Raw genomic sequence first — 13542 nt, forward strand, 5'->3', positions numbered from 1 at the left:
CACCGCTAGGAACTGCACAGGTCGCTTAAGTCAACCCACTCATTTTACTGAGGAGGAAACTGAGGCCCAGTGAGGTTTAGAGATAAAGCTAGCCGGGACCTCACAGACCAGCTAGTCCAACTCCCTGATTTTACACTTGAGGAAGCTGAGGCCTGGAGAGAAGTGATTTGCCCAAAGTTCAGTAGCTGGGAAGCAGGAGAAGGAGAATGTAAACCCAGGTCCTGGGACTGGAATCCCATCCAGAACTCTTTCCCTTACACTAAATTGGTCCAGGGACATTCTGACCTTTGCCTAGGCTTGGGGGACTTGTCTGGCTTGCTTCTGAGAGGCTGCCCCAACCTGAAAAGGTATTTCCACCAAAAGCCTTGGGAAGGGGGACCCTCCTCCCCCAGCACCTGGGCTTCAATGGAGCGAAGCCTGCCTAGGGTATGGGAGGGGGGTGCCCTGGGGCTCTAACCCCTTTGCCCTGCTCACTATGGGCAGGGAGTCAGGCGCCCTGAAGGGTCTGGGAGAGAAATCCCCAATCCCTCTCCCCTACCTTGGGCCCACCCAGGGCTTTGGCTGGAAGCCCAGAACTCGAGCTCGGCCCCACCTGGTGCCCTCTGTCCCTCTGTCACTGACCTGTCTGGCCTTCGGCCTTCCTGGGACATGGGGTAGGTGCCAGGCTTGGTATTGGTCAGCGCTTCCCAGATGGTGACCTGGGAGAGGGGGCACCGGGCATGTTAACCTGACCCTGAAGTCACCCGCCCCCCCCCCAAAAAAATCACTACTCCTTTCCCATCCCCAGCATAAGGCCTTCTGGACTTTTCCCCTGGTGGAAGGGAGAGGGCAAGGATTGAGGAAGGACTGACCCACTCAGTCCCTGGGTCTTGCTGATGGATGGTGTGGCCCCATAGGGTGCCCTGCCTCCACCCCAGGCCCAGGAAGAGGCTAAGCCAGAAGCGGGCACTGCCAGCTGGGCACACCTGGTCATATTCACTGCCTGCCTCTAACAGGCTCTGCTGGATTGCGAACTGCAACAAATCGTCCTCTTCCTCTCGGCCTGGCTCCCTCTGGCTGCCTAGGACACTGTACCCCCGGGGTGCCTCGAACAGGGAGGGCGCGATCTCACAGCCTCGGCATGATGCTAGGCAGGGGCAGAATCGGGTGGTGGGGACAGAGAGAGAGAGTCAGGAGTAGAAGGACCAGGATTCACAGGGCGTGGACCTAGGAAGGGCCTTAGGGATCATCTAGCCCCACACCCTCATTTTATGGAAGAAGAAAAAGGCTCAAATGTTAGTCAGGATTTGAACCCAGTTCCAGGCATCAGCCTGTTACTCATTTGACTATATCACTGGGGGAGGCTCCACTTGTGAGGAGTTCTTTCTGTGGCTCAGCTCCCCTCATATCCACCCCACCTCAGAACCACACTGGGGCATCTCCAAGGCTTTGGGCAGTAAAGACCAAGGATCCTTAAGCTGCTAGGGAGGAGGGTGGGGAGTTCTGGGTGGGGTCAGGGAGAAGAGGAGAGTGTCTCACTCATGGAACTGGAGCTGCTGATGCTGGAGTTGTCACTGCTGGGGGATGGGGCTTCACTGCTGGGGCTGCCTCGGACAGAAGTTACGGGCTCATCACAACCATTGAGGTTCCCGAAGGTGATTCGGGCATTAAGGATGTGGAAGATGGGGATCTCTGGGGAGGAGAAGGAAGGGGGAGAATGGGCTGAAAATGTCTTCCCCACCTTCATTCATGGCCTACCTTGATACAGGCTTCTTCCATCCCCCCGTCCAACCAGTGCTATCCCACAATCTTGGCCTGACGCTGGGCAGAAAGGCATTTGGTCATTAATTTGGGAAGCACTCACGTAGTACCTACTCTATACTAGACACTGTGTTTGGTAATGAGGAGGCCAAGGCAAAGATCCAAAGAGCCCCTGCTCTCAAGCAACTTACGTTTTCCTAGGCTTCTGATTCATCTAGTTCGTAAGGTAAGATGGAAGGGACCTTGGAGGTCATGTACACCCTCATTACAGAGAGGAGAAGACTGAGGCACTGAGAGGGGGAGAGACTTGCCTAAAGTGAGAGAGGAAGAGGAAGGAGGGGGAGAAAAGAAGAAGAAGAAGAAGAAGAAGAAGAAGAAGAAGAAGAAGAAGAAGAAGAAGAAGAAGAAGAAGAAGAAGAAGAAGAAAGAAGAAAGAAGAAAACAGAGAGGGAAGGAGGGAAAGAGAGGAGAAGGAGAGAAAGGGGAGGAGAGATACAAAGATAGAAAGAGAGAGACAGAGATGGAGAGAAAGAAAAGAAAGAGGAAAAGAAAAGAGAAAAGAAGAAAACAGAAAAAGGGCAGAGGGAGAAAAACAGATGGAGAGACAGAGAAACAGGAGAGAGGAGATAAGAAAGAAAGGGGAGATGGGGAGAAGGGAGGGAGACAGAAAGATAGAAAGAGAGACAGAGAATGAGATGGAGAGAAAAAGGGGGGCAACAGAGAAAGGGGAGGGGAAGAGAGGCAGAGATAAAGAGACAGAAAAATAGGAGAAGAGGAAGACAGAGACGGGGAAGGGAGGCAGAGAAAGCCAGAGAGAGTGCCACGTTAAGATTCCCCAAGGTGCGCAAGTGGTCCTTTTGTGCTCAGCACTCCCCATAGCCTCTTGACCTCAGGCTGGGGTAGGGGGGCAGAACTGAAAGGACAGATTGGCAGGGGAGAGAGGGGAGGCGCACTCACCAATCTTGACAGGAAAACCAGGAGGCAGGCGCAAGGTGATGAAGTCTCGCAGCTTGGCAAAGAGGGCATTGCTGATGGCCATGAGGTCAATGATGGGAGCTACCTGCTCACACAGGGACAGGGGGTGCTCCTCACACAGCCACAGCTTGGCTTTGAACCTGGGGTACCAGACCCCCAAGGTGAGATGGAAGATGGAAATCTTAGGGAAAGAAGGACCCCCCACTCAACTTATCCTCTCCATTCCCCCAACCCCAGCCCTGCTCATCTCTAAACCCAAACCCCCTGCCCTCTTCCCCTGCCCCATGTCCCTTCTCAAGGAGCCAGCCCCTGCCTCCTGCCATGCTCAGAGCCTGGGAATCAAGGTGTCCTCACTTCTGGGTCTTGGTGGTGAGCTCCATGGGCCGCCCCATGTCCCGGTTACCAAGCTCGAAGCTGGGGTTGAAATATTCCTCTGCAGTGATGGCGGTGGGATTGGTATGGCTCAGCGTCTGAGTGATCAGGGTCTGTGCCAGGAAATCAGTTCGATTCATTCCAATTCAAACAGCACATGCATAGGACCCAAGGGTCCTGGTTCCAGGACTGGAAAGATGCTCCCAGGCCATCTCCTCCAGCCCCTTCATTTTACTGATGAGGAAACTGAGGCCCAGGGAGTTGAACTGACTTTCCCAAGGTCACACATATAATAAGTGTCAAAGGCAGAATTTGAACTCTGGTCTCTGATGCCAGAGTCAGCGCTCCCTGCATTTCAAGGCACCGTTTTCAGTTATGATATGAGAAGACCACAGTGAAATAATCTCAGCCCTCAAGGAGTTTATGAACTACTGTGGGGGGGGGGTGGGGGAGCACAGGGTAGAAGATGGAAGAACAGAGAAGCAAATATAGAACAAATATGGCATAATTTGTGGCAGGGATTGCGCCAACTAGGGGAATCAGGAATGGTTTCCAGTAGAAATTGGAGCTTGAGTTTGATGAGAGTTAGGGCTTCCATGATGGGCAGTTTAGGAGGAAGGGAATGCCACACATAGGGCAAAGGAGTGGCATGGTCAGACCTATTTTAGGAACATCAGTTTGGTGGCTCCGTGGAGGCTAGAGTGGTACATCAGGCAAAAATCCCACCTCCACCTGCCATGATCCCCAAGCTGGATTTCCCCTCAGCCTCCAAGCTCCTACCACATACCAGACGCTGTGCTCAGTGCCAGCATACAAAGAAAGACAAAATCAGCCCCTGCCCTCTCCAGCCTTCCAGGCCACCATCAGGCTCCCATAGCCCGTGGGTATCCAGGAGTTCTGGAGTTGAGGGGAGGGGAGAGTAGGATCTCAGCAGGCTGTCGGGGGATGAGGGGAGGCCCTAGAATGGAAAGTCTCCCTAATACTTCCCTTCTGCCCTGCCCCCACACTCACATGGTCAGTGTCACATGGTCACTTCCAGGCATGCCTCTCCCCAATATGGCACTCACCCCATTATTGGGCCCCCCATGCTGCTCAGCGATGCCCAGGAAGGACTGCAGTGGGGTCTTGCTCCCTGCAAGAGACAGAGGTCTCATCACATAGGCAGGTACCACTCATTCCTACCTACCTACTCCCCTTGGCACCCAGACCCTGCAAGGTCCATGGCAGGAAAGCAGAGACCAAGACCAGAATTATGTCCAAAACAGAAAGCAGAAGGGTTGCCAAGATCCCTCTCAACTCTGCTGTTCTCTGGTTCTATCCCATGCTGGTCAAGGAAGGCCTAGGAGCAGAGCAGGGTGTCCTGGGGCTGCCAAAGGGCCAAGAGAGAGCTGAAAACAGCTGCCTTTCACCTCCCTGGGACTAAGAGAAATGAAAAATTACCGTCATGATTTTTAATGATTGCTGGTCATAAACAGTGAAAATAGTAACTGGTGGGTATACTGCATTTGTCTTGGGGGCATCACGGTATAATGGATAGAGTGCTGGACACGAGAGTCAAAAAGACCTGGGTTTGAATCCTGCCTCAGACACATCCTAGCTATGTGACCTTGGGCAAGTCATTTAGGCAACTGAAGCAAAAGCCTCAGTTTCCTCATCTGTAAGACAGGGGTAACAATAGTCTACATCACAGGGTTGTTTTGAGGATATAATAAGGTAACAGGAAAGTCCTTTGAAACCTAAAAGTGCTATGTACATTTCATCTATTGTTGATTTTGTCATTCTCATCTTTAATTTTGATGGGACTTCAGAAAACAATGGTTCTTGCTATTGTTTCCTGTTTGTCAGTCTCTTGTGCAAGTGAATAAAATGAGCATTTTCTATGACTAAAGACAAATATTAAAACTTTTTCTTCCTCCGTTTCCTCCCAGAGTTGTTTTGAGGATCAAATAAGGCATATTTGTACAGTGCCTGGCTCATAGCAGCCACTTAATACATGTTTGTTTCCTCCCTTCATCTTCCATAGGTTCACTGAAAGCATCTTCAGGACAACTCCAATAGCAGACAGGAAGGGGACAATGGGTACTTCGCATTTCCACCATTTCGATCACTTCTGGGAGGTCTCTCTATTTTCAAAGATTTTCATTCTATGTAGTTTGGAGGTTATGAGTATTCAATGAGGTGAAAGCTACTGAAAATGTTGGTCTTGAATTTGTCAAAGTCAAGATTGTGTCTAGATGATTGTGGGCAATGCTCTTATCCAGGGTCGTCTTCTAGCTCCAGTACAGTTTATTTGGATCAAGAATATTTGGGGAGTTGTATTTGAAGAGCAGGCATTTGTAACTTGTTCAACTCTCTCGACCTCAGTTTCCTCATCTGTAAAATGAGGGCCTGAATTTCTACGGGGCAATATTGTGTCCCAGTGATTGTGGGTAATGCTGTTATCTAGATTTGGGTACAGTTTGTTTAGTTATACAGTTATACACCAGAGAGTTGCAGGTGTAGAATTCTTACAACTTGATGGTACCTAAGTATTCCATATGCACTAAATACCATTTCCTTGCAAAATCTGCATCTGTCTATATGGCTGAGCTCCTTTGGGTGACCTTTCTGTAATTTTTAGTGGCTCTGCCTGAGTCCCATATAATCATTGTAAACTCTGTTTCTGAGAAAAAAAAACCCAAAAGACTTAGCCACTTATTCATTGCTTCCTTTTTGATGGTATTTTGGATTGAGTTTATGCGGCTGTTACCCATGGAAGGTCTTTGGTTCCACACTTAGATCTTAGCCTTGAGAAGTTCCATCCAAAGGTAACCCAGTATTGGTCACATTCCAAAAGTATTTAAAGTTTTAATTGGATTAGCATGCAATCTGAGAACTTTTATCGATCCTCCTCTCCTTTTTTGACAAAGACCTCAACTTCCCCATCTCAGAACTAGATAAATGTAACCACAAAATAAATAAGAAAGAAGTTAAGGAGATGAATAGAATTTCACCTGTTCATCTTTCTGTGACTACCTTAGGGTGGTAAGCACTGTGTTTTCATTAACACTGTACAGGTTTTTGTTCAGATCATTTTTAAACCTGTTGTGCATTTTATTATACTAAACGTGTGCACTGACTTATATTGCAAAGGTGTTCATTGCTCTAAAGTTCTTTTTCCTATTGAGCTTCTGATTCAGGATAATAGGAATACTAGATTCAGAGCTAAAAGGAACCTCAAAGGTCCCTTGTCCACTACCCTCATTTTACAGATAAGGAAACTGAGGCCAAAAAAGGTGAAATTATTTTTTAGATCTTTATAGTTATTGCCTTCATCCACTGGTTCTGTTTGACCTCCATAATGAAGCTAAAAGCTTTGAGTCTCTATTTTTTCTCAACACACTTTAAGAATTTTTATACTCATTCACTCCAAAGATCTTTTTATATCACTGGAGAAAATTTCTGCACGACAAAGAGGCTGTGGAATGGGTTTTTTGATGGAGCCATATAATGGCTCCATGTATGTCATCCATGTATGTCAAGTGACTAATATTATTATCATTTCCCACTCTGATGTCTTGAAGTTTGAATCCCAGACTCTGCCACTTACTACCTGGGGTAACCTTAGGTAAGCCACTTCACTCCTCTAGGCCTCAGCCTGCTCATCTGTGAAATGAAAGGGTTATGAGAAGACATATGAGAAGACATTCCCACTCCACTCAATTGCAGAAGCCCATAAATGTTATATGCTGCACATTTTCAAACTTTTCCAATTTATTAATGAGTAATGCTAATTTTTCCTTTCTTCTCTTTGTTTTATTTGTAATGTGGAATTGTTCTCTGGAAGAGGAAGGAGGAAGGATATTGGGGGGAAATTTGGTGATCTTAAAAAATGAAAAAGGGACAACAATGAAAACCTTTTTTAAAAAAAAGAAAAGAATTTTTTAAAAAATGAAGGCATTGGATTCCAATGTCCCTTTTACCTTGATTTTATTATTCCTATGACTTCTCTAGGCCTCATATGTATAGGTAAAATGAGGGGGTTGAACTCAGTGACCACTAAGGTCCCTTCCAGCTCTGGTTCTAAGATGCTATGATAGTATCTGATTCTCACCACATCCCTGTGGTGTGAGAACAACAGACAACAATATTTTAAAACTTCGACTACAGCTCAAGTGTTAGGGTATAGGGGGAGTTTGGCAGGGAGGGAAGAGGGCAGAAAAAGGGTGACCCAGACCCCCCAGCCAAAACCCTTCTATGACTTGAGTAAATGGTCTCTGAGAACAGCCTGAAGTCAGACTACTGAGGAGCCTCTCCAGTCTCTGTGGGACTGAGCCATGGGCACACAATCCTGGCCGTGGCCAAGGCGCCACTCCAATCTGCAAGGATCTACCCACCCCTGCCCTCCACTGCACAGCATTTCAAACCAGGAGGTATTAGCTTTTCATTGTATCACATACCCCTTTGACAGTCTGGTAAAACTTGTGGACCCCTCCATAGAATAAGATTTTTAAATGCATAAAATAACACACATAAGATTACAAAAGAAACCAAGTATATCAAATTATAGTTATCAATTTAAAAAAAAAACAAGTTCATAGACCACCCCCCGCAAGATACCTTGTTGTAGAGCCATGATAATAAAGGGGACTTTCATGGAAGAATTTTTTAAAAAAACCTGATATCCCTTTGGCATTTTAAGATTACAAAGCATTTTATAATCACCTTTAATCCTTGACAAAGTCCTGCCTGTAGGTAGTGCAAGTATTATTATACCCATTTTACAGATGAGGCAGGAAACTGACACCCAGAGTTAAAGAGATTTGCCTAGGCTGACAGAGGCAGGACTGAAATCCAAGCCTTCTGACTCCAAATCCAGCACTCTGGGGTTTCCCTGGTTTCCTTTAAGGTTCAGCTCAAATCCCATCTTCCTTTTTTCAGGTCACTCTCCCAGCCCCAGCTACTAGTGCCTGCCCCTCTCAATTACCTCCTATTTCTTTTGTTGTGTCTTGTATACACCTAGCTATTTATGAGCCACCTTCCCCATTGGACTAAGCGCCTTGAGGGCAGGAACTGTTTTCTTCCCTTTCTTTGTATCTCCAGTGCTTAGCCTGGCACACAGTAAGCACTTAATAAATGCTTGCTGACTGGTTGACCATGCTGGGATGCCTCACAATTATCTTTCCTGTTTCAGACGGAATAACTGAGGCTCAGAAAGATCAGGTCATTTAATTAGTCAGTGGTGAGGTGGAAGCTGGATCAGTGCCTCCTGACTCCCTCACTCAGGGCCTTTTCCACTGGACCACAGTGAGCCCTTGCTGGGATGCTAGAAGACACTGCCAGAGGGAGCATAGGAATCTGCCCCGCCTCACCCAGGCCCCCATAGGCCTCCCACCCATACCTTTGATCTTTCCTTTGTGCTGTTCTGATAAATGCTCTGTCCGTGTTCGGGTGATGAGCTCCACGTTGGATGCACCATACACCTGGCATAAGTCAGAATGGAGGTTCAGACACAGATTCTCCTACTCCCTGTTTCTCCTCCCCACCCACCCACTCCCTCACCCACAAAGTGGACTTCCCACCCACTTCTCCCCACCCACTCTCTCCCTGTGGGCCTCCCACCCACTTCCTGAGGACAGCAAACAAGTGGCCTTGTTGCAAGGCTAGAAGGGACCTGGTGAGGTCATATGGTCCATTCCCTTGCCTTCACAAGATCATTGGCAAATGTGATTAGACTCTAAATTCCTGGAAGGCAGGGACCTTCTCTTGCCTTTGCACAACTTAGCACAATGCACCTGTGATTTCATCCATGTTGGGAACTCCCTGGTACCAACATGGCAGATGCTTAATTTTGCTGAATGAATAAATTAATGTCTCAGTAATGAATCCTCACATGTGTGGGTATAGAAGCAGCATTTCTAAAGTGCTGCATGGTGGACAATGCAAGCAGCATTGGGAAAGGGGCAAGATGTGGAGTCATATGGCTCGGATATTTCAATTGCTGCCTTCCTGACGCTCGACAAATCTCTGATTGTCTCTGGGGCTCTGGTTCTCCAACGGGGTTAGACTAGACATTCCCTGAGGTCCCTTCCGTTCTAAGATCTATTCTATGAACTGTTATCCCCACTTTATAGATGAGGAAACTGAGCCCAAGAATGGGGAAGTGACTTGCTGAAGGTCTCCAAGTTAGTCAGTGACAGAGGAAGAAGCATTCAAGTCCCCGACACCCTGCCTAGTGCCTTTTCCGTTAGCTCAGTGGGCCCCCTGCCCTCCATTCATTCAATTCAATCAACATTTATTAAGCACGTACCTTGTGCCAGGCACTGTGCTAGCACTGGGGACATAATGAGAAGCAAAAGACAGTCTCTGTCCTCAAGGAAGTCCCTCTCTTGCCCCTACTGAGGGCAGGCCCCAGGTGCCCCTTCTATGCCCAGCCACCTGTGTGCCCCTCACCTTGGCTTCATAGCCATTCACCATCTCGGTCTTCTCGCTGCGCCAGCCCAAGATGCCTGTCTTATTTCTGGAGAAGTAGAGGGTTGTAGAGACTGGCTAGAGCCCCCTGAGCAATGGGGACCCAAGGAGTCCCTCCTCCTCCCCCTCCCCATCCCCTCACCCTACCTCTCAAAGGAGATGTTCTTGGTGTCCAGCTGAGTGGTCACAACCGGCGCAGTGAGGCGGCTGAGCACCTGCTCTTCCGTAGGCTGGACAGCAGCCAGCAATACGTCACGGTCATGGGCAGCCAGCGCCAGGGTCTCTGTGTAGACCACTCGCCGGTCATGGTCAATCTCCATCACCACTGCACTTGTGTCTACCCCAGAGGATAGAAAGGATAAAACACCAAAATGAGGAGGGGAGGGCAAATAAGCTAGGAGTCTTCCCTCCCCGTGGCGGTCCCCTAGAGGACACAGATCACCCCCCTCTACTATGCCACCCCTCCTCCATCTAACACCCATGCATTATAAATTAATTTCATTCATTCATTCAGTGAACATCTATTATGTACCTACTATGTGCCAGGCACTATTAGATGCTGGGGAATCAGACAAAAATGAATCTTTTTGCCCTCAAGGAGCTTACATTCTATTGTTAAGAATGTCCTGGGAATGAGTTCCCATCCCAGGGGATGGGTTGCATACCTGGGACAGTTAGTCAATAAACACTTATTAATAAGTGCCTGCTATGTGCCAGGCACTGTGCTAAGTATAGATCCATGTAAAGTGCTGGCTGTTCTAGGACTTAACCCTGACCCTCTGCTCCTCCCCCATCTCTTTCCCTTCCTGGCCCATCCCTCTCTTCCTCCTGTCCTGATCTAGGACTGACCTTGGCCCCTGAAGACGAAGCTACGGTTTCCTCGCTGCCACGTCATATGGTCAAAACCAAGGAGCGTGGTGTCCACTCGAAGGTTCTGCCCGCTTTTCCAAACCTTGTACGTGTCGCTGGGGCAGATCTTAGACACGAGGGGCACTGGGGAGAGGAGACCTACCCATCAGGGGTCTGGGGCAACATTCCCCTCCCACCTCTGAGTACTCCTCAGTCCAGGGAGCAGTGGGCTCTTCCCAGAAGTCAGAGGAAAGCAGACCCTCACTCCTATGAACACGTCCCACACAACCTTAGCAATCTGTCCCAAGCCAAAGTGTGTGGGCAGTGAAATATTAGGAAGAGGTTAAGCAGCTGCTGAAAGAACATTCCCCCAAATACACCTACCACTGCCCTACCCAACCAGATAGTAACTAACGGAAAATACTACCCAGACAAAATGAGAGGGTTTCATCTTGTGATGCAGAAGTGGTGGACACAAGATGCAGAGTAAGACATACATTTCTGGACATGGCCAATGCAGGAATTTCTTTTTCTTGACTATGCATATCTGTTAAGAGGGTTTTGCTCTTCTTTCTTCAGTTTAATGAATTAATGAGGGTTTATTATTTAGACATTCAGTTATTCATTCAACAAATGCTCCATATCTACACCAGAGCATTCCTTACACTGCCGGAATCATAGGTCGCCTCCTTCCATTGGGGGAGGGGCAGAGAGAAAAATTAATGCTTTTTAATTGAAAGGGGGGGGGGACAAAAAAAATGATGGGATTGGGCCAGATGCTCTCTGAGACTCCTTCCAGCTCTTAATCTGTGATTCTACGAATGAACAATGAACGTGGGGGTCAGACCCAAGCGTGGGCTCATGACTCATTTCTGCTGCTCCCCAAACTGGGCAGGTTGTCTCTGCTTTCTGGGTGATTTTACTCCCCTCTAACAGTAGTGGAATGGCCTAAATGATTCTGAAAGGCCCTTTCAGCCCTGACCTTCCTCCAGGATCCTGTGGTTTGATGCCCTGGGCTGCCAGGAGCCCAGAAGAGGGCCTCGGAACAATGGCCTGTCCCTAACAGACAGGAATCAAGGGCAAGGAAGGCACAAGGGTCCGTCCCCCCACCACCACCCCAGTCCTGGACAGTGTGACTCACCCCAGCTGGTGAATTCCCATTTCATTTCCACGTAGAAATCCTGGGCCTGGGCCAGAGAAGACAGGAAGAAACAGCTGGGTTTGTTTAGGTAGGATTGGGTAGGAGGAAGGGGGAAGAGGAAGAAAGGAAGGATCCGGGGAAGGCTGGAGAACCAAGTGGGGAAGGCTGGGGTTACCTTTCGGAGTTTCTCCAAGAGTACAGGCACACCTGCCAGCCTCTTCACAGCCCGCTGGTAGTCCCGGTACCGTAACACGAGTTGTACCAGTTCTAGATCTCTGGTGCTCACAGCCTCCTGGAGCACTGGGACAAGGGCAAGCATGGGAGGGGGGATCACTGGAGGCTCCAGGATCTTAAGTCTAGAGCTGGAAAGGACCTCAGAAGCCACCTAATCTGACCCCCGACCCAGACCCTAACCACCACCACTTTGCGGAGGAGGAAATGAGGCCCACAGAGGGTAGGCAATTTTTTCAAGGTCTCACAGATAGTAAGCATGGAGGTAGGATTTGAACCCAGTCCTTGACTCCAGAGTCAGGGTCTTTCCACCACACTATGGTACTTCCAACTCAGATAGGAATAGAGCAGGGTCTGGGCCAGAAGGTGGGGGCTTCAAGGCAGAACAGCCAGACCTAGGAAAGGCCAGTGCCTTCTAGGAGTAGGCAGTGGAGAGACAGAGACCATCTTAGGGAAATGAGAGAGAAGGAAGGAAACCCACCTGTCCAGCCACTGCGGTTCTCTCTGCCCACGTCCGCTCCGTGCGCAAGCAGCACCCTGGCACACTCCAAATGCCCCAATGTGGTGGCCAGATGCAAGGGAGTCCGGCCGCGGGGGTCCAGCTGCTCAATGTCCACCTGAGAACAAACACAGGCTTGCTTACCTCATTTGGCCACTCGCCCCTGACTCCCAAGTCAAGACAGACACAATCCTTAGCGATGTGGGGAGCACAACTCAACTGCTCTCGATTTGGGTTCCAGTCCTGACCTTGCCATTCAATAGCTGTGCGACCTGGAGCAAGCCCCTCCCCGCAGCTGAATCTTGGTTTCCTCATCTGTAAAATGGGATAATAATTCCCACCAGGCTGCCCTCATAGGGTCAGCAGATACCTACGTGCTTTGAAGAGTTACTCAGAAAACTTGAGAGCGGTTAAGCATAAATTAGACACAGACCAACAGAAATCTCACACTATATACCAAAATAAACTCCAGATGGACCCATGACTTAGAAATAAAAGGTGACATCATAAGCCAATTAGAGGAGCAAGGGAAACATTACCTGTCAGATCTAGGGCTAAGGGAAGACTTGGAGACCAAACAACTGATAAAAGGAGCACAGAAAAGAAAATGTACAAAAGTTTTTGCACAAACTTAATACAGTTTAAATTAGAAGGGAAATTAGAAAACAGAATTAAGAAATTGGATTCCTTAATAAACATCTCTTGCTTAATATTTAAAAAATATATAAAACAATGCCATTTATGTCACTAGTTTTTTTCTATTTTGGAAAAGTTATTTTTCACGAACTATATTACTTATATCAATATTTAATAAGGTTATTATTATTTTAAATAAATAAATATTTTAAAATAAAATTAGAAAAGAGACAGGTAACTGGGGGGGGGATGTCTTTTCAGTCAGTTTCTCTGATAAAGATCTTATATCCAAGATAAATAAGAAACTGATTCCAATACATAAGACTAAGAGCCATTCCCCAATTGATAAATGGTGAATGGATATGAACAGATGGTTTTCAAAGGAAGAAGTCCAAGCCATCAACAACCATATAGAAAAAATGCTATTAATCATTAGAGAAATGCAAATCAAAGGAACACTAAGAAATAGAATGTGGAACCCCTCATCTAGTAGATTGGCAAAGATGACAAAAAAGGAAAATGACAAATGTTGGAGGGGCTGGGGGGGAAACAGGCACATTAATACATCATTAGTAGAGCTGTGATACAATTTGGAACTATTCCCCCAAAGTCATGACTCTGAGCCAGCTGCTCCCCTCTTAAACCTCTA

At 47.8% G+C, this 13542-nt stretch overlaps 1 protein-coding gene across 2 annotated transcripts in view; it reads right to left on the minus strand.

Annotated features, from left to right (window-relative positions):
• The window catches only part of ANKRD13B (ankyrin repeat domain 13B), a 29537-nt gene that overhangs the window by 2895 nt on the left and 13100 nt on the right, over positions 1 to 13542 (minus strand). The window contains exons 2-14 of one of the 2 annotated variants that reach the window (XM_020963285.2): positions 12240 to 12375; positions 11703 to 11827; positions 11528 to 11573; positions 10387 to 10530; positions 9685 to 9874; positions 9520 to 9586; positions 8468 to 8549; positions 4155 to 4219; positions 3070 to 3200; positions 2698 to 2855; positions 1519 to 1671; positions 966 to 1126; positions 622 to 698 (exon numbers count right to left, since the gene is read on the minus strand). In XM_020963285.2, the coding sequence (XP_020818944.2) occupies positions 622 to 698; positions 966 to 1126; positions 1519 to 1671; positions 2698 to 2855; positions 3070 to 3200; positions 4155 to 4219; positions 8468 to 8549; positions 9520 to 9586; positions 9685 to 9874; positions 10387 to 10530; positions 11528 to 11573; positions 11703 to 11827; positions 12240 to 12375 (1535 nt within the window). The remainder of the gene's footprint in view (positions 1 to 621; positions 699 to 965; positions 1127 to 1518; positions 1672 to 2697; positions 2856 to 3069; positions 3201 to 4154; positions 4220 to 8467; positions 8550 to 9519; positions 9587 to 9684; positions 9875 to 10386; positions 10531 to 11527; positions 11574 to 11702; positions 11828 to 12239; positions 12376 to 13542) is intronic. The other variant, XM_078154777.1, reaches the window with a different exon arrangement.

Source organism: Phascolarctos cinereus, unplaced genomic scaffold, assembly GCF_003287225.1.
Source record: "Phascolarctos cinereus isolate Bilbo 61053 unplaced genomic scaffold, phaCin_HiC Scaffold_5;HRSCAF=322, whole genome shotgun sequence".
Lineage (NCBI taxonomy): Eukaryota > Metazoa > Chordata > Mammalia > Diprotodontia > Phascolarctidae > Phascolarctos > Phascolarctos cinereus.